The sequence below is a fragment of the Vulpes vulpes genome, chromosome 6, assembly GCF_048418805.1.
Source record: "Vulpes vulpes isolate BD-2025 chromosome 6, VulVul3, whole genome shotgun sequence".
NCBI lineage: Eukaryota > Metazoa > Chordata > Mammalia > Carnivora > Canidae > Vulpes > Vulpes vulpes.
Window position 1 is genome coordinate 109,373,697 of NC_132785.1, and position 19,578 is coordinate 109,393,274.

The 19,578-nt window shown below is 41.4% G+C and overlaps 1 protein-coding gene across 49 annotated transcripts in view; it reads left to right on the forward strand.

Annotated features, from left to right (window-relative positions):
* Nucleotides 1-19,578, forward strand: part of TTLL5 (tubulin tyrosine ligase like 5) — a 267,856-nt gene that overhangs the window by 221,918 nt on the left and 26,360 nt on the right. For 31 of the 49 annotated variants that reach the window (XR_012002256.1, XR_012002255.1, XR_012002270.1 and 28 more), the window contains one exon: nucleotides 529-611. The exons of 3 other annotated variants lie outside the window; for them this stretch is intronic. Coding sequence is in view for 15 of the 46 variants with exons in the window: in XM_072762060.1 (XP_072618161.1) it covers nucleotides 529-611; nucleotides 4,916-5,037 (205 nt within the window). In the remaining 31 variants the exon portion in view is untranslated. Of the gene's footprint in view, nucleotides 1-528; nucleotides 612-4,915; nucleotides 5,039-19,578 lie in introns of all 49 variants that reach the window. 15 more of the 49 variants (XM_072762060.1, XM_072762061.1, XM_072762075.1 and 12 more) reach the window with 1 other exon arrangement.

Genomic DNA, 19,578 nt, shown 5'->3' on the forward strand with positions numbered 1-19,578 from the left:
GGACCTATGGACACAACAGTGAAGAAGGCTGATACGATCTCAGTCTTTATGGAGCTTTTTAGCAAGGATGATGGGTATTAAGCAACCAGTTGCACACTCTCTTATAATTCAGGTAAATGCAATGAAAGAAATATAAATCTGTAAGAGCCTGTAATAGGGAGACCTGGCATGTCCTGTAAGCCCAGTCATAGAATTTCTAAAACACGTGGTTGGAGAGTATATGCCAAAGCATCCAGTATACTCTGTCCCATCTCTTGTCAGAGTTGGCATGAGGGAAGATGCCTCTATGCAATGGTTTCTCAACCTCAGCACTATTGACATCTTGGGCTCGAAAATTTGTTTGAGGACACCTTCCAGTGCACTGTAGGAAATATTTAGCACCATTCCTGGCTCTACCCACCAAATGCAGTAGACTCATAGTTGTGGCACCTGAGAAAGAACACCAGGAGCAAGAGGCAGAGCCGTGGGAGGGCCTGCATTTGACTTCCCCTTTCATCTGCCACTCTAACCAAGCTGCTTGTGTTTCAGAGGGTCCTCTGCAGACGGGCAGCTGAATGGTCTCCAGAGCAGCCTTAACTCCGCAGCCTTCATGCCCATCACCAGTTCCACAGGTTAGTGGGCACACCAGCTCTTCTGCAGTCGGGAGGACAGGGAGGGTGCTGGCCTGGGCATATTCTCTCTTCTGTGTCCGAAGAAACATGCAGTTCACAGAATGAAGAAGCATCCAGGCTTTTGAAGCATTGGCAGATGGGCACTTGAGGATGGGATGGTTTTCCAGAACTAGTTCGGGGTGGATTACATTTCTCAGTCTGGGAGAGTGTAATTGGATTTGCAGCATTTAGTAAAAGTGTCTGTATTTGACTGGTGTTTCACTGTTCATCTAGTACCCCCACGTGTCGTATCTCTTACTAACTCCCTCAGCACAGCAAAGCTCCGGCCTTTGATTGAAGTCCTGTCATGCTCATATAGTGGCCTTGCTGGTCTATTGCCAGCTGCGTACTAGGGTCAGTTTAGGTACCCATGTATAAGTCAGGAAGCATTGGTCCAGGGAGGGTTTTCTATGAGTACTGATTTGTAAAAATGAACTAATAAGTAATCAGAAGATTAAAAGAAAATCACTTGGATTCACTTTAATAAATATTTTTTCTTGAGTTCCTACCATAGAGAAAGTGAAATGCTGGCCATAAAGGGGCATACAGGGTGTACCTAGCAGTGCCCCTGTCCAAGAATTTACAAACTCAGGCAGAAAGAAGAGTCCACAGGGAGTGGGTACAGGGTGGGTAACTACCAGGTACTGGGGATGTGTAGAATAACCGTAGAGAGCATCAGCTAAATATCTGGTGTGTCAGGCACAGTTCTGAATGCTTTACCTGTGATAACACATTTGTTCACAAAACAGGCATATGAACTGGACCGTGTTCCCCATTTTACAGCTGCAGAAAGACAGGCACAGATTATAAAATGTATCCAAAATCCCACAGCTAGTTAATACTGCGGCAGTATTTGCATCCCAGCGGCTTGGCCTGAGCTCTTTCATTATTAGAGAGGGTTTTCTGGAGGAAGAAACATCTAAGCAGAGGGTTGAACGTTGACAAGTCCACACCAGGAGAAGAGAGGCATGGGCCGAGGGAGTTCCAGGAAGAAGGAACAAGGCATGTGGAAATGGGGTGGTAGAGTGGATAGCGGGGTGAAAATGCACCGTGTTTTGGGAGCCCTTGTGTCACTGTGACCAGGGACTGGAGCATGAGCCAGGGAGCAGTGAGAGAACAGGTTATAGAGGCACCATGCAGGGAACTTGGTCCTGAGTACAAGAAGGAGAACCATCAAGGAGTCTATAGGGCCTAGGTGTGAAGGGTATGTGTGTGACATAGTATACCTTAAAATAATTATAAGACCACCAAAAGCCTGGTTAGACTGTGTCATGGAGATAGTTATACATCTCTCATAGGCTTACTATGGAATTAAAGGATGCAATATAGAGAGAAAGGCTTTCTACCTATACCCAGGTCAGGTAATAATGTAAGAGTATAAAGATTTTGTATTCTGCTTAAGATCTTAGAACCTGAATTCAAAAACTATTTGATGGGTATCTATTTGCTCCTCCCTTCCCCCCAAAAAGAATTACTAGAATATGGTAGTTATTTTTAAGGAAGTAAAATTTCCCCCTGGAACTGTTATAGCCTAGAAATGGGTGGCTGGGAGAATTTCACACTATATACAGCTGAATATCTCTATCCAGCAAATTGCTGCAGCTAGAGAGAGTTGCAAAACACAGGAGATGCAGGAAATCTGCCTACTGCATTTGCATGTCAAACTGATGTATTAAGTACAGAATTGAACTCTCTGCATGCACTTTGGCTCAAGAAGTTGGAAATTGGAGGGGTCAGGTGGCTCATACTCTCAGCATCTCAATCATGAATTAATATTTATTGACTGAAGTTATAGGTTAGAGATTTTGTAACAGGGGTAATGAATTCAGTAGCAGCATAAAACCACAGAGCAAAGAGAAGTTGTATGTCTCCCTGGATTTTAATACCTACCTTTTCCCTGTTTCTACGTCAGACAAGTGTATTACTCTTTCCACCTTGTTTAGGTAGCCTGCTGTTTACTGCTTTTGTCTCCAATGACTCTGGCCCTCTAAAGTGCCTTGAATTTGTTCCTATTCTGTGCCTTCCCTAGTGTTCCTGATCCTCAGTTAAAGAAACACTGATGAACATGGTATAGTGAGTCTCAGGCATTTCCCATACTTCCCAATAAACATTTTGCCTTAGCCATACAATAGTAACTAACCCTGTTAGAGTTATTTATACAGCTAGTGAGTACCTGGCACATCAGTGTTTCAACTATAAATCATCATGTATTTTTCTGTATGACACATAGATTTAAAGGTGTTATTCTAGGGGTTCAGAAGGGTGTCCTACAAAGAGGAGGGTGGGTTGCTATTAGAAACATTTTTTCTTTAAACCCACAAGAAGGGAGAACAACCCTCATAATAAGTCAAAGTTTATGTGTCTCTCCGAGATGGGACATTTGTTCCTCTACAGGAATCGCTAGGCTGACTTTGAAAGGTATTTAGCCCCTGTCTGGTCCAGTTAACTCAGTTGGTTAAACATGGTATTATTGAGTGCATGAATATAGCGAAAGTCTGTTTCCTGGCCCCTTGACCCTCTATAAGTCTAGCCAACCAGGCCTTAAAGCTGTATGACTTTGTTCATCAGGCGCCTGAATGAGATACTGGTTCATCCCAGCACATTGTTGAAAAACAACTCCGAATCCTTTCCCACTGATGGTGACCTAGCGACCTTGTTCTTCTCATTATGAACATTAAATGAGGTAGTGAATGTGAAAGCTGCCAGCAGAAGGCCTGGAATGCACCACGAACGTTACTTTTTCCTTGACTTCCCTACTTCAAACTAAACATTCAGAGTTTGCTATGGAAGGGAAGGTGTAGAGTCAGCAAATTTGGAAACTTGAGAGGGAAGCTAGCGTGAGGGCCTTTGGCTCAAAGCCAAAGCCATTGGCCTTCGTTCTTTATAACTATGGCGTTCTTGAGTTCTGAAGTGGCGATGGTGAACTAAAATAGCAGAGAGCCACAGATTAGATAACTGGCATTTCTCTCATGCTGACTTTGTAGTGTAAACCCCCACTCTTAGAGGGTCTGAAGCCATCCCAGCTGCCCTCATCCCTGGCTTTCGCTTCTTCCTACATCTTTTCTGTCCTGGAGCCCCGCCTCTGCCTGCCCCCTGCCCCCTGCCCCCAGCCCAATTTGTTGTTGTTTAAAGCTCTTGTGGGTCTGTAGTTGGTGGAAGGATTCTTACTGCCTTTTGAACACCGATGCTGGATTTCATTTACAAGAAGTGAGAAACAATGTCCTTGTTAAATATTGGCTATTTGGGGCCTTGGTAAAACACACTTTAGCTTTATCCTCTTTCTTTCAATGTGGTTGGGTTAACAGCACATCATCAAGACTCTGGCTGCCCACTTCACTGTCCCCCAGTGAGACAAGAGACAGCAACTTATTTTAATACAGAGTAAACCCAGTGGAGCATAAGTTCTAAGGATCTAGAAGTCACTTTCACTTTTTTAAAAAAGATTTTATTTATTTATTTATGAAAGACACAGAGAGAGAGTGAGGCAGACTCTCCGCAGAGCAGGGAGCCCAATGCAGGAATCAATCCCAAGACTTTGGGATCATTACCTGAATCAAAGGCAGATGCTTAACCAGCTGAGCCATCCAGGCACCCCCACTTTAACTTTCAAGCAAACTTATTTGCCTGGCACTTCTCAACGGAATGACCTATTTTTATTATTAAATTCTTATTATTTTTGCCAAGCGTTATATAGCTGTTATAGATCCTGGATGTATCTGAAGTATAATAGATTAATAATGAAAATAAGTAAAGCCCGTGAGATGCTTTCCCTGGTGGCTTATATCCTTTATTGCTCCCACAATGTTCTTTTCTTTCCCCAAAACTAGAAGGGTAAGAATTTGGGTTGATTACCCACCCATACGGTATTAGAAAACAAAGGGCACAGGTTGGGTATTTGGCAGAAATTGCCGTGGCAGCATCTGGGCAAACGATGATCCCCTAAAACATAGTTTTGTTTTTGTTCTTGTTTTATAATTTACTCATTTTCTTGGAATACACATAGCTGTTAATTTTCTCCTTTCTTTATGTTCAATGTATATCTCAGTCTTCTCTTTCCTTCTTTGATTCCTTCTGTCGCCTGCCACCTAATGCTATATCCTGGGCAGTTTTCCAGGCCGGTGTCCCTTTGCCATTCTCTCTGGTTGTTGTCCTAGCCTAAAACCTAGTTTTAGATTTGACCTCTTGTCCTTTCACCAAGATGAAATAAAGTGTTAAGTAGGGGTTTTTTTTTTTGTTTGTTTGTTTTTGTTTTTTACATTTTTCAGGATCTTTGGAAGCTCCCCAAGTTATTTTCGCCAGATCCAAACCCTTGCCCACACAATCTGGAGCCCTTGCTACAGTAATAGGACAGAGAAAATCAAAGTCGGTGAAGTCAGGGCCAATTTAAGGTAACAGTAAGAATAAAAGCATATTTTTTATTATAACTTGCTGACTTTATATCACAGCAAGAGGCTTAATAGCTATCAAGAGAAGTGATAGTTTCTCAAAATGACAAAGAAATTGGCATTTTATAAAACCAGAGCTCAGAAGGGCTCCAAACTGTGGGTCAAAGCTACCGCTAGCTTGCCTCTGTAATGGCGTACCAGTAGGTGGCGCTGTGGCAGTAAGAAATTTCCTTATCATTGTGGAGGCTTTTGTTTAAAATACGGAGATGTTAAAGCCAATCAAAGGAAGAAACTAAAGCCATAATTAAGTTATCACAGGTAAAGTGTAACAATACATCAGAGGACATGATATTTGAAGGTCAAATTGGAATAGCCTCTAAAGAGAATGAATATTGTTAAAAATACTGATTATTAAAGAAGACTTTTAGAGTTGCATAGTTTGTGAACTGGACCTCCAGATAATGAGAGGCAGGAAGGGATGAAATTTTTAGAAAAGGTTTTTTTGGTGAGGTCTATTAATTAATTATGCTTTTTTTTCTGAGTTAAGATAAGCATATGCTATAATTCGCAGCAAAACAAACTGTAAATTACACACCAGTCTACTGCTCATCCATAAAAATCTCCAACATTGAAGGGATGGCCTGACTTGATCTTGTGAAGCTGTACCCACACCACCAGTGCTGCCCCACAGTATTTTGTTCCCAGCTGTGGCCTTAAAATTCTCCAGAAAATTCTATGAAACCACAAGGTTTTGATGATTCCTTTCCTCTTTGCTCTACCATACACACTAAAGCATTAATGGCACACCTGCTATGAGCTTACTACCCTTCTTACCTCTAGGGGAATACTGGTAAACTTACTTGAGAAGCATTATTCATCAAAATACCCCAGGAGAGCAAAGAAGGGAGGAAAATTATTTACCCACTGCAGGACTCATTTACATTGGATCAGAAAGCTTCAAATATCTTTCCCCAGCCCATCTAAACTCTTTCCAAAAAGGAATGAGAGGAGAGAAGGGAACACCAAATCCATGGCTTGGTCATCTACCAGAATGTACCAGAGGAACTGAAGATAGCCAGAATTCTATTGGTGATACTTCACCAGTGGGTCTTTAATTCTGATACGAAGCAGCCTATCCAATGATGAGCAACTAATAAAATATTGAAAACTAAAGTGAGAAGGTCAATATTTCCTTGAGGAGACTGGCAGCCAGAAGAATGAATGTGACACCAAGCTCCAAACTAAACCGATGGCCTGCCAAGAAGTACTAATGTCCATCAGTTTCCAGGACTGTGAGACTTGGACCTGCCACAGTTGTAATATCACTTGCCTTAAACCTATCTCATTAGTATCCCTTAAAATCCACCCAGAACATTACATGGCAAAATAGGATCATCAGCAAAGAAGCCTTGGGAAAGAGCCCATCTTTCAACACTGAAACCTGTTGCATACATAGCCTTGCTGAGCCTGAGATACACGTAAGCATGATGCCATGCTTTGTGGTTCGCTGAGGCCGTGAGACATCATGCCAAGTACGTATGGACTCAGAATACAGAGTGCGTCAGAGGGCCTCAGAAGACCAGCCTCCCATGGTGCCAGGCAACTGCTGGGCGGCTCCAGAGCTGGGCCCACCAGCCTGGCAGATGGCAGATGGCCATGGGCTGCCTCTCCCCGAACAGGAGAAATAGGTCATTGACAAAGTAAAACGGCAGAATGCCAGAGTCCATAGCCCATCATGAGGATGCTTGCTTTCTCCTCTTTGGGAATGCGGTGTAGGCAGAAACGCTGCGTGGGCAGAGGTCCCTTCAGCCACAGTCACAAAGGAATGTTATCACCAGCTATAACAGTCCTAGAACCTCTTCATATATGGGTCTAAGGAGGCAGACAGGAGATGAGAAGACTGAAGTGTGTTTGCATAGCGTGTTCTCTAAGACTGAGAAAACATCAGGTGTCCTTGTCAAAGAACGAGCCACCTCAGGCAAGGGTTGTATTTAAATTCATGCACATTTTGTGTCTTCTTAGATTCCGTATTGTCTGTTTGGCATCTCTTCACCACAGAGCCCTTTAACTATGGTTTCTGTATTCTTGATGGTTTCGCATTTGGGGCCTCACTGAGCCAGGGAGAGACTCCCTTTCCCAAGGCCAGCTAATGTCCTTCAAACAAACCAACTAATACCAAGATTATAGTCCCAACCACCTCCTTCTCTAACTCTCACATGGAAACCCCACATTTTCCTTGACCCAGGTCACTTCAGGGCCAGGTACCAGGTAGCTAGAGACCACTGCTATAGGCCAAAGCCCACCAGAATCATTAAAACTAGCCAGTCTTAAGCTGTTTACCCTACCCTGCCTTGCCTTTTCTGGAGATATCCCAAATAAGGCTCTGGCCTAGACTTTCTCCTCGCTCCTGTCTTCTGCCTCCTGACTACACTGGTGTTTTCCCCTGTGAGGCAAGTAGTGACCCTCTCTCCGGGACCCTGAGTATAATAAGCTTCTTGCTGCCGAGCCTTGTCTTCCATAGCCACACTGACTTGACCACACCATACCCAACTCATACATTCTTAGAACACACAGAGATAGAGTATCGTTAATGTTGTAGTTCAAGGACCCAGAAAAAAAATCTGAATCAATTAGGTTTATATCACCAAGTTCTAAGCAACTGGTCACAGCACTCACTTCATTATTGGCTGTATTCTATGAGTGATGTTTTAGCAGTATGTGCAGTGCTGCTAGCCTCAGACTGGTTGCAGCAGCTCAAGAAGGATGTGGATGCCTCTCTACATGGCCAAATCGCCTGGCTGTCAGCCATTGAAATTTCATGCTTTCCTGTCCTGAGGCCTCTTTCTTTTCATTTGGTAACTGTTTCTACATTCAGAAACAAAACTCAAGCATAACAGAACAACCTGGTTGGAAGTCGGGGAGGGACCAATCTGGCTTTTGGTTTGGAGGAAGTAGGGGGGATACTTCTAAGATCCCACCCAAAGGGGGTTTATTTGCCTTAAAGAAAATGAGGGAACTCTGTTTCTGAAATGGATTAAGATGTGGACCACTGAGAGAGATAGCATCAGAAAACGATATTGTCTCTTGCTAAGCTGGCAAACTCCCAAGAGAGGAGTGATGATTCTTCAATTGTTAACAATTACTACTTTGTTATAAAGAGACATGGAAAGTGAGGTGGCCCCTTTCTCAAATTACATTTATGTTACAGAAGCACACACACTGGCTGGAAAAAATGTTTGGCACCCTAAGTTGTTAGACTTGTGCTTACCACTGCAGCTTGTAGCAGATTCGTCTTGTCCCATGTAATATCCATTCACTTTGGGTGGAAAAGGATCCTGTTTGTTCTTGTATTCCTGAACTGGGCAGGTAACCAGCATAACATTGCCTTACTTTGTGAGTTCCTATACTTATCACTCAAGTTATCAATCTTTACTCTGTGGTTATCCATCCCATGAACCCACACATCTTGCTGCTGGTTTCAAAGAAATGCTTGTTATAGGCACATACCTTTGCTTTACCATCCTTATATCCTCAGGTCATAATTGCTCCTGAAAGTTCTAAAGAAAGAAAATGGCATGCTAAGCCATGCCTGTCTTTGGAAAAAGCAAGCTTTGTGCCTGGAAATATTTACAACTCTGCTTGCCTGGTCTATAGAGTTTACTGGGCTGCAAAGTGTGTGGGCGGGTAACCGTAGGGCATTGAGAAGGGTGACTGGAAGTATAATGCTCCATTGGCATGATTGACATTGACATGTATTCTTTCAAATTATAATTATAAAGAAAAAGACTCGAACTCTTGTCATCAAAATGAAGAGCATCACTAGTAGACGTAAAACAGTAGCCTCTTATACTTCTTTGTATACTCCTCTTTCAAACATGCAAGTATCTCCATTCAGGATTTCCACAGGTATCAGGAGCCCTCTTCCCTAGAAACCTAAATCCAGGTTAAGTAGTTATGTGATACCAGAGAGGAACAGCTTGAATGCGCAGAATGTCCCTTTAGCTCTAGTGATAAAATGTAGTGTGTATCCCCAGTATAAAAGGAGGATATAACTTGGAAAACCAACCTAATTGTAAGATGACGAGGTGAATTGGAAGGTCGTCGACTGGTTAGAAGTTGCAATTTTACTGTTATTTATTTGTTTATGGTTATCAGCTAGAAAAACTATTCTTTTTATGTTCAATTGGACTGAAAAGTGACTGAGGTTTCCGCACCGCCCCCCTTTCCATTCACTTCTCATTTGCTTCCTAGGGAAATTAAGACACGTTTGTTTGGTCATGGGATGAACCCAAATGAAGATGTTTTAGAATTTGAGGTTGGCGTGTGTGTGTGTGTGTATGTGTTTTCATTTATTGTGGCTGAGCTGCAAAATGCATTAGGTAATTAGTTGTTTCTAGTTAATCAGATATTGGAACAGGGCATCTTGAAAACCGGAGCTCTTTTTTAGAAATACAACTCCTTGCAGGCCTTCCATGTTTAGCCATCCTTGCTGCTGTTTTCTGAGATAAATTGCTGTCATGTGTAAGTACGTATTCTTACTCCTTCCTCTTTCATGCAGAGGAGTTGAGCTGTCTCAATAGTCTTTTGATTATCAAAAGAGAGACAGCCTAAGTTTACCTCTGTTAAGGAAAGTTCGTGTACCATAAGCATAGGGAACAGTTTCGGGGGCCAGACGTCATAAAAACCCACAGCCATATTTGGGACAATTAGCAGTGCCTACTCAGTGGCTCAAAGCAAGTCTGTTAGTCCATCCCTGTGCCCAGGTCAGTGGCTGGCTACCACTGTCCTCTGGATTAGCGACCCCACCATACTCAGGACCCCACCTCTCAGCATGATTTCTCTCTCCACTTCTTACATTCAGCTTTCAGAAGACAGAATTAGAATACTTGGCATTCATTCATCCGACAAAGTGCCACTGGTGTGCAGAACTAAAGGTGGCAGCTGCTACCTTGCAGACAAATGCCAGCCTGCTACCAGGATTGCATGATTACATGATACAGAGCTGCCAAGTTAGGCGTTTCTGGCAATTTTCTTCAGGTAGCAGGTACAACATATTTTTCACCACTAGCATAAAGTCTTAAAATATAAAACCACACGCAGTAAAATAATAAAGCGAAAATCAAGGCCAAAAGTCAAGAGATTTCAAATTTTTCAAATATAAGACCAAATAAAATTACAATAATCAAGGTTAAATTTGGTTCTGAGTCCTCTGTAACAGTCAAGACAAAAAGGGAAACATGATATACATCAGGGTATATAGTTCTCATTTTCAGAAAGGAAGCCATACTCTAGAGGAAAATTCAGCCTTTTCCTAGCTCTTATTCTAAAAGAAATATTTCAGCATGTGAAATTTAGAGAGGACACCGAATGAAGTAACAGTACTCTCACAACACAGCACCGTGTTTCATGAGGCTACTTCTCAGTGTGAGCTACATGAAGGCAAAATGTGTCAGTGCAAGTCAGTAAAGACAGTTTTGTGAGGGACCAAACCATTATAGTCTGAGTCTCTTTGTGGTCCAACATCATCCAAGGGTAGGATAGTGATTATGAAGAGGATTGGATAGATCGCATGTGTCTTAGACAATCCTCCTTATAACCTCTTTCTGTCAATTGCTCTGTAAGAGCTAGTTGTGCTCTTCGGCAAGGATGCAGACGCCTAGTCTTCCGCATGGCTCGTTGAAGATGCGCAGATGTGCTTTGCAAAGCAGGTGGCAGAGGAAACGTCTCGTGAAAACTGCAGAGCCAAGCACTGTTCTCATCCATCATATGGCATGTTCGTTCTCCGTCCCTTTCTTCATATTTAGGTCCCTCTGCGTAGGCGCCATCTGCCTCCTCTTGCCTGCTTCCCTGCAATGTGACTAATTCCTATTTGTCCTTTCTCCTTCCTAACCCAAACCCATTCCCATCCCCAATATGATTGAGGTGCTTTTTGACTGTGCTTACTTCTATCTACTGTGGCATTTACAACACTGTAGGATCTTTCTGGATTACTTGCCCATTCCCCCATTCCCTTGCCTGGAGGGCAAGGAGGAGATCTCAGTTGACTTTGGAACCCTGGGGCCTAGCACAGTGCCCAGGCCATAGTAGGGACTCAAAAAACTGATTGGATGAATGAGTGAATTTTCATATTTCAGCCAACACTTGGAAGCCCTGTCCACATATATAAATCTTTCTTATCCACTAAAGATCCAGTTAAGTTTTAACTTGTCCAGTAATCTATATTTATATAATTAAATTTATCTTGCCATTTTTTTAAATCCCTAGAGCTGCTTACAATTTATGTCACAAAATTTGGCACTTCGTTGTATTTTTGTCATCTTTCGTCCTACTTACTCCTTGGGTAAATTGTCTCCAATAAGACCATAATTCTATGAGGGTGGGATTAAGTTCCGTATGTTTCTGGAATCCCTAACAACACTCCAAATGCTTCATTGCCTTGTAATATCAGCCCTAAAGAAAAGAACACAAAACGCTTAAAATTTTTCTTAAAAAAAAAATCTATTCTCTCTGTCCTCCTGGCTTCAAGTACAATGCTTAACCTCAAGTTAAAATGCCTTAACATTAAAGATTTCATAAATAATGCATTTTATTATTAAACAATCTTAAAAATCAATATAACCTTCCTTATAAATTACCTAGTACAGTATTTCTGGCCTATTTCATGCCATATTATAAAACGACTTCCTCTAAAACGGAGAATGACTGCTCACTAGCCTTCAGATTATAACTTCTTATACACATTCGTAACCTTACTATGAACTTACCTGCTGTGAAGCAGAATTCAGTATAAAGATGTTCTCCTTTAGACCACATCCAAGGATTCACTTTAAGGGAACAAAGTTAAAATGAGGTTTAATTTATTTGAAAAAAACATCTTCCTTCAGCTTTTGTCCTTCTATACCAACGGATCGGAGCTCTCTGACCTTATAACACAGATCAGATTTTGTTTTTGAACACCTGTCTTTTTTTATTCCTTTCTGAATTCTCTATGAATTTTTTAGGCTTTTCCTGAATTGTGTAATACCTAGAACTGGTCACCACACTTTAGTCTTAGGTATCCACCTACTATTATGTGTAGCATAAGATGTATCCTCATGGCTCTGGAGTCATGTAATACTTTATTTATATTGTACAGTGCTCTCAAAAGCAAAAGAAGTTCTCTCAACCATTAACTCCTACCTCCTTCCCTACTTTTGTTTCATATTCAGTGCCATAGTATGGGGTTTTCTAAAAACTTAAAAAATAGCCAGCAGTGGACTAGATCATATGAAAGTTATATTTTGAGGAACCACCATAGTGTTTTACATAGTGGCCACACCATTTTACATTTCCATCAACAGTGCAACACTTGTTACTTCTTGTTTTTTTTTTTATAATAGCCATTCTAACAGGTATGAGGTGGCATCTCCATATGATTTTGATTTGCAGTTCCCTGGCAATTAGGAATGTTGAGCATCTTTACCTATACCTGTTGGCCGTTTGCATATCTTCTTCAGAAAAATGTGTATTTGGTTCTTCTGCCTTTTTTAGTTTAAGTAGGCTCCATGTCCAGCATGGAGCCCAGTGTGGGGTTTAAACTCCATAAGCCCAAATTCAAGACTTGAGCTGAGATCAAGAGCCAGACACTTAATTACTGAGCCACCCAGGCACCCCTCTTCTACCATTTTTCATTGGATTGTTTGTTTTTATTACTGAGTTTATATGAGTTTGAAATCAGGAAGCATAATGCCTCCAGCTTTATTCTTCTTGGTCAAGATAGCTTTGGCTCTTTGGGGTCTTTTGTCATTCTATACAAACTTTAGGATTGTTTGTTTATGTCTGTGAAAAATGCCATTGGAATTTTGACAGGGACTGCATTGAATCTGTAGATTGCTTTGGGTAGTATGGACATTTTAACAATATTGATTCTTCCAATCCCATGAGTGTGGAATGTTTTCCATTTATTTATGTCTTCTTCAGTTTCTTTCATGAATGTCTTACAGTATGTTCAGTGTACGGATCTTTTACCTTCTTGGTTAAATTTATTCCTAGGTATTTTTTTCTCTTTGGTATAATTGTAAATGCAGTTATTAATTTCTCTTTCTGATAGCTTATTGTTACTGTATAGAAATGTAACAGATTAAACTTTACTGAATTCGTTTATTAGTTTTAACAGTTTTTTTATGGAGTCCTCAGGGTTCTCTCTATATAATATATCATCTACTAATTGAGACTTCTTTCCTGATTTGGATGCCTTTTATTTCTTGTGTATGGGTCTCATCTAGGACTTCTAATACCTTATTGAATACAAGCCGTCACGTTTTTTCTATTGAGTATGATGTCAGCTGTAGGCTTGTCATATATGGCCTTTATTGTGTTGAAGTATGTTCCATCTCTACCCACTTTGTTGACTCCTTTTATGATAAATGTATGGTGAATTTTATCAAATGCTTTTTATTGCATCAATTGAGATGATCATATAATTTGTAGCCTCCATTTTGTTAATGCTGATGTGTCACATTGATTGATTTGCAGATGTTGTTACACCATCGTTGCATGCATGGAATAAATCCCACCTGACCATGGTGTATGATCCTTGTACTGCGTTGCCGAATTCTGTTTGCTACTATTTTGTTGAGGATTTTTGCATCTACATTAATCAGAGATACTGGTGTAAAGTTTTCTTATCTTGTGGTGTCTTCATTTGGTTTTGGTATCAGGGTAATGTTGGCCTCGTAAAATGACTTTGGAAGTGTTCCCTCCTCTTCTACATTTAGGAAAGATTGGTATTAATTCTTTAAATGTTTAGTAGAACTCACCAGTGAATCTGCCTAGTCCTAGACTTCTGTATGTTGGAAGGATTTTGATTACTGACTCAATCTCATTTATGTTATGTATATTTTACCTTAATTTTAAAAAAGACTGGATTATATATATAATACACCTAGTACAGTGTTTGGCACATGATAGGTACTCAGTAAATGGTAGTTCTTACTATTTGTCACAGTTCAAAGCACATGATATCTTTAGTTTCCATTATGATCTTTGTGGTCATATTGTTGTTAAACAATATCAAAAGCTAGGTTCCCTTAGAAAGCAAACTCTAAGATGGAGATTAGGGTGCAGGAGGTTTATGAAGGGATGCTCCTGGGATCAATTCCCATAGAAGGGAAGGGAATGAAAGGAAACAGGATTGGACAATGGGAGAAGTTGAGCTGTGGCACAGTGACAAGGAAGGCTTCAGTGGTGCCACAGGCAGTGTAAAGCCAGCCTGTCAGAGCCATGAGTTGTGAGGTAGCTGGGATACTGCTTTGTATGTACTTTACGTTGATCTGTCATGATACGGGCTGCCTGGGAAAAGGACATTCCCTTGAGAGTTAAAACTCATGTTTCCATGGCTGAGAGTCCATTCAGGCTTATCTCTAGTCCTCTGTATTAATGAGTAAAATTTCCATGTTGTCAATCATATCGGTGAGGAAAGAATCAGGAAATTTTCAGCTGGCTACCGTAGTGCTTTTCAAACGATTGGTATTGGAGCGCTAGTTATTTCCTTTTCAGGCCTGCGTGGACTGGTACTTTTGTAAAATACACTAAAAATAAATGACTAGAGAAACTAAATAAGAAAAGAAGACATCTAACACACAAGCTCAAATTCATTATTATTAGATTCACCAGGTATAATAACACTGCTGGCCATTTTCTGTAACAGGTTTTCACCACCTACTTTCTAATTCTAAGTTTGTCTCATTGTAGACTAGTAACAAGGAGTTCCCAGGCTGGTACCAATCTGGGTCTCTACTCTAAATAGTCCTAGGTTATAGGACTCTTGCAAAACATTGTCAATGTCCTTCCTAGCTGACACTGGCCATATATACATTGGGTTAAGTGAATATTGTGCTTCAACCTTGAGACCTAATCTTTGCTGTTGTTGGGGAATCCATAGTTCTCTTCAGGTTTGGCCTGAATCCAGAAATACCATGACTACCACAAGGTTCCAGGTATAAATAGTCCTGAAGCCATTTCTTTTTTTTTTTTTTAATATTTTATTTATTTATTTATTTATTTATTTATTTATTTATTTATTTATTCATAGAGACAGAGAGAGAAAGAGAGAGAGAGAGAAAGGCAGAGACACAGGCAGAGGGAGAAACGGGCCCCATGCCAGGAGCCCGATGTGGGACTTGAATCCAAGACTCCAGGATCACACCCCAGGCTGCAGGCAGCACTAAACTGCTGCGCCACCGGGGCTGCCCCCATTTCTTACTCATCTGCATCCTCCTAGAATCAATTACATTTATGAGAAAAGATATGGAGTTTATAAGGATCTAATGGATGAAAGGGACAAAGACCATTTTCTTGTTTTGTCCGTCATCAAGCAACTCCTATTCCTGGTACTAGGGAAACTGACTCATCTCTTAGCATCATCTTCTCAGGACATTTGGTGTCAGGATAGGGAGATAAGAGAACAAGGAAAGGAGGTCTGCCAAGTAGAATATAACCTTCAGAAAAGAGGTACTAATTAAAAACAAAGGGGTCTTGATATAGCCAAAGAGTTTATCAGGCTTTATCATCTAATTCAGGGAGTTTGACCTACCCATGGTTGAGGCTTTGGTTGATCTGTGAGTCCTATGCATTCATGCCTTTATTTGAGAGGATGCTCAGAGAGATCCAAAAGCTGCTGTTGACTTAACTCTCTAGTTTAAAACATGGATTCTGTTTCCCTACTTGCAAGGAGTCAAGCCTGAGTCACCAAACGTTCTCATTTGGACCTGCCGTACTAGCTTCTCACAGCATAACCCTTGACATCCTTGCCCTTTCTTTCCGTTCTCCATGTCACCATGAACTGAACTTTTCAAAATGCAAACTATTTCTGACACACCCATCACTTAAAGCCCTTCAGAAAAGCTTACCATTACTCTTAAGATAAAGATAAAACTAGATAAAAGGTCTTACACGGCATGCCTACCTTTCATCCTGACCTCATACCAACTTCCATCCGTGCTTTCTCCACACTAGCCGTCCTGGCCTTGTCCGAGGTCCCCCAAAATCCCTGCGTCCACAGAGCTTCTGCAGATGCTGCTTCACCTCTGATGCTCTGCTCCTGCCCTTGGGTACATTTGCTTTCTCTGGCTTCTCTGATAAGACATGTCCCCATTTCACAGAGACCTGTGGTGGTGCTCCTTTGTAGCATTTGTTACAGATCCTTGTGATCTTCCATTAGTGTCTGTCTTCCTCACTAGACTGGGTCCATGTTACTCACCTTCGTACGCCCCAAGTGGAGCATAAAACCTGCTGTAGAGCAGGCCTGCTGTAGGCATTTGTGGTTGAGTGAGTTAGCAGTTCTCTTCCCCACTCAGAGAAAACTAAGGCTTCAGTCCACATAACTGATGGATGGAGAGGCTGGGTTTGGACTCACATGTGACCTCAAAGCCCTTGCTGTTCACCACTACAATAACAGCAACAATGGCCCTTGTTTTATCAAGCTCATGTTATATGCCAGGGGCTATGCTCAGCGTTGCAGACCTGTCACATCTCATCTTCTTCAACCCTATAAAGATGGCTTTGTTATCTAGTTTGCACATGAGCAAACCAAGGCTGAGGGAAGTAAAGTGTCTTGTCCAAGCCACACAATCAAGAGTGGAGCTGAAATCCACAGCCAGACAACTTTAGTTCCAGAACTCACTCAATTGCCTCGTCCTATGAAAATGGTAGGCCCCTCAAGATGATTTCATTTCCCCAGCTTCCTTTCCTAAGGGAGTGGGGTGGCTGGTAGCCTGGCCCTCAAGCCTGACTCTGTCTCGAGTGTCTGGTGGTTCTCTCCGGTCACTCGGGATTCCTGGAGGTGTAGAAGCATATGTAGGCAAGGTGGGCTTGCCTTTCTCCAACCATTTAACATTTCCTGTGTGGATGGAGCCAACCGTGGGAAGGGTGAGGATAAGGATCAAGCTGGGCTTATGCCTCCACTCCCGCTGATAGGATGGTTGGGAAGGTGATGATCTTTCCCTCACCTTCCACGACACCTCTGGAGGGGCAGCAGTGCTGACTGACAGAGGAGACTGTTGGGAACGGAGCAAGGAAGCTGTGCAGCAGAGGGGATTGGTGGTGGGAGGTGGGAGGGCTGGGGGAGAAAAGGGGAGGGGCAGAAGAGCATTCCATGCAGGTAACAGAAACTCGAAAAATTAGTGGCTTACAGAAGTAAAGGATTTATTTTTTTCTTACACGTCAAGAAGTTCAGAGACAGGAAGTCCACAGTTAGCACAGCTCTTCAGAGATGTAATGCAGGAGCCAGGCTCCTCTCTCCTGCTCGACCAACCCTGAAGCATTGGCATTCATTTTTTTGGTTACGGGGTGGTTCCTGTTCCCACGGGCGTTGTGTCTGTGTTCCAGGCAAGAAGAGGGGTTGGGGAAAAGGGCAAAAGGCAGATGCCAGCTAAACCTGCCCACTTTAAAATAGCCCAGGAGTTCTAACGAATTCATCATTGGCCAGGCCACCCCAGGCCCACTTCTCCTAGCAACAAATGAGTCTGGAGAGGTAGTCTTTTGGCTGGGCACACTGCCTCCCTAAGTTTCTCTTATTGAGAGAGAAGGGGAGAAAGGGTGTTGAGAAACCCATCAGTTTCTGTCACAACACGTCTTCTTTCCATTGTCTCCTCCCTTGTTGAATTGAGTCCATCACCTTTCTGTGGCCCTTCTCCACCAGCTTCTTGACTCTGCAAAGAGGAGCATCATTCCTTAACCCTAGTCTACCTAGAGCTGGCTCTTAGTATGTGAGGGCTGGGGTACCTGATACCCAGAGGTTTCAGGAACACACAAGAGTCCCTGTCTTCCTGGAAGAAATGTCATGACATGAGAGGAAGATGGGAAAAAAAATGAGCCATAAGGAAAAAGAAGAACCCTATAAATGTGTTTCTTAATTAAAATGATAAATTTGCTCTAAGCATAGTATAAATTTACAGTAGAACACATTCATTTGCATGAACTATTCACTGTTTGCTCCTGATTGTTCTGTAGCAGAATGATTATGTATACCCAAATTACTCAGGTTAACCTTGTTGTAAGTTTAACTTTATTACAATACTAAATTCTTTCCATGTATGTTGCCTTCCTAAGATTTGCTCACGGTACAGTGGCTTCAAAAACTGAGACACCCAGGTTACTAATGACTCTGTTTCATTTAAAGAAAAATTTCCTTATGCTTCAAGTCTTTGCTGAAATTCTCCAAAAAGAATATAGCTAGAACATGGTAGTAATGAGTCAGAGAATTTTAAACAGGATGTAAAACTAACAATAAATACAAAGCTATAAATACAAATACAGTAATCAAGACAACGTGGCATAGGACAGATCAATGGACTGGAACTGAGAGTCCAGAAATAAATGCACACATGTATGGCCAGTTGCTCCTTCATAAAGGTGCCAAGAGAAGAAATTGGTCTTTTCAACTTATGATTGAAGAGACTGGTGGTAGTGGAAAAGTTGGCTATCCATGTGCAAAAGAATGAAGTGAGATTCCTTCCTCATACCATACACAAAAATGAACTCAAAATTGATTAAAAAAAAAAAAAAAGATCTCAGTGTAAGGGCTAAAACTATAAAATTCCTGGAAGAAACATAGGAGTAAATATCCACATCCTTGGATTAGGCAACAGTTTCTTTGATATGACATCAAAAAGCACAAGCAACAAAAACTAAATGGATTGGACTTCATCAAAATTCAAACATAGTCTGCTTCAGAAAGTGCCACCAAGGCATTACAATCCCGGACTTCAAGCTCTATTGCAAAGCTGTGATCATAAAGATAGCATGGTACTGGCACAAAAACAGACACATAGATCAATGGAACAGAATAGAGAACCCTGAAATGGACTCACAACTCTATGGTCAACTAATCTTCGACAAAGCAGGAAAGACTATCCAATGGAAAAAAGATAATCTCTTCAACAAATGGTGCTGGGAAAATTGGACAGCCACATGCAGAAAAATGAAACTGGATCATTTTCTTATGCTGTACACAAAAATAAGCTCAAAATGGATAAAAGACCTAAATGTGAGACAGGAATCTATCAGAATCCCAGAGTAGAACACAGGTAACCTCTATGACCTCAGCCGCAGCACATCTCGCTAGACATGTCTCCAAAAGCAAGGGAAACAAAGGGAAAAATGAACTAGTGGGACTTTATCAAGATAAAAACCTTTTGTTCGGCAAAGGAAATAAGCGACAAAACTAACTAAAAGACAACTTACAGAACAGGAGAAGATATTTGCAAATGCCTTATCAGATATAAAGGGCTAGTATCCAAAATCTATAAAGAACTTAACAAACTCAACACCTAAAGAACAAATAATCCAGTCAAGAAATGGGCAGAAAACATGAATAGACATTTCTCCAAAAAAGACATCCAAATAACCAGCAGAGACATGAAAAACTGCTCAGCATCACTTGGCATCAGGAAAATACAATCAAAACACAATGAGATACCACCTCACACAAGTCAGAATGGCTAAAATTAACAAGTCAAGAAACAACAAATGTTGGCGAGGATATAGAGAAAGGGGAACCCTCT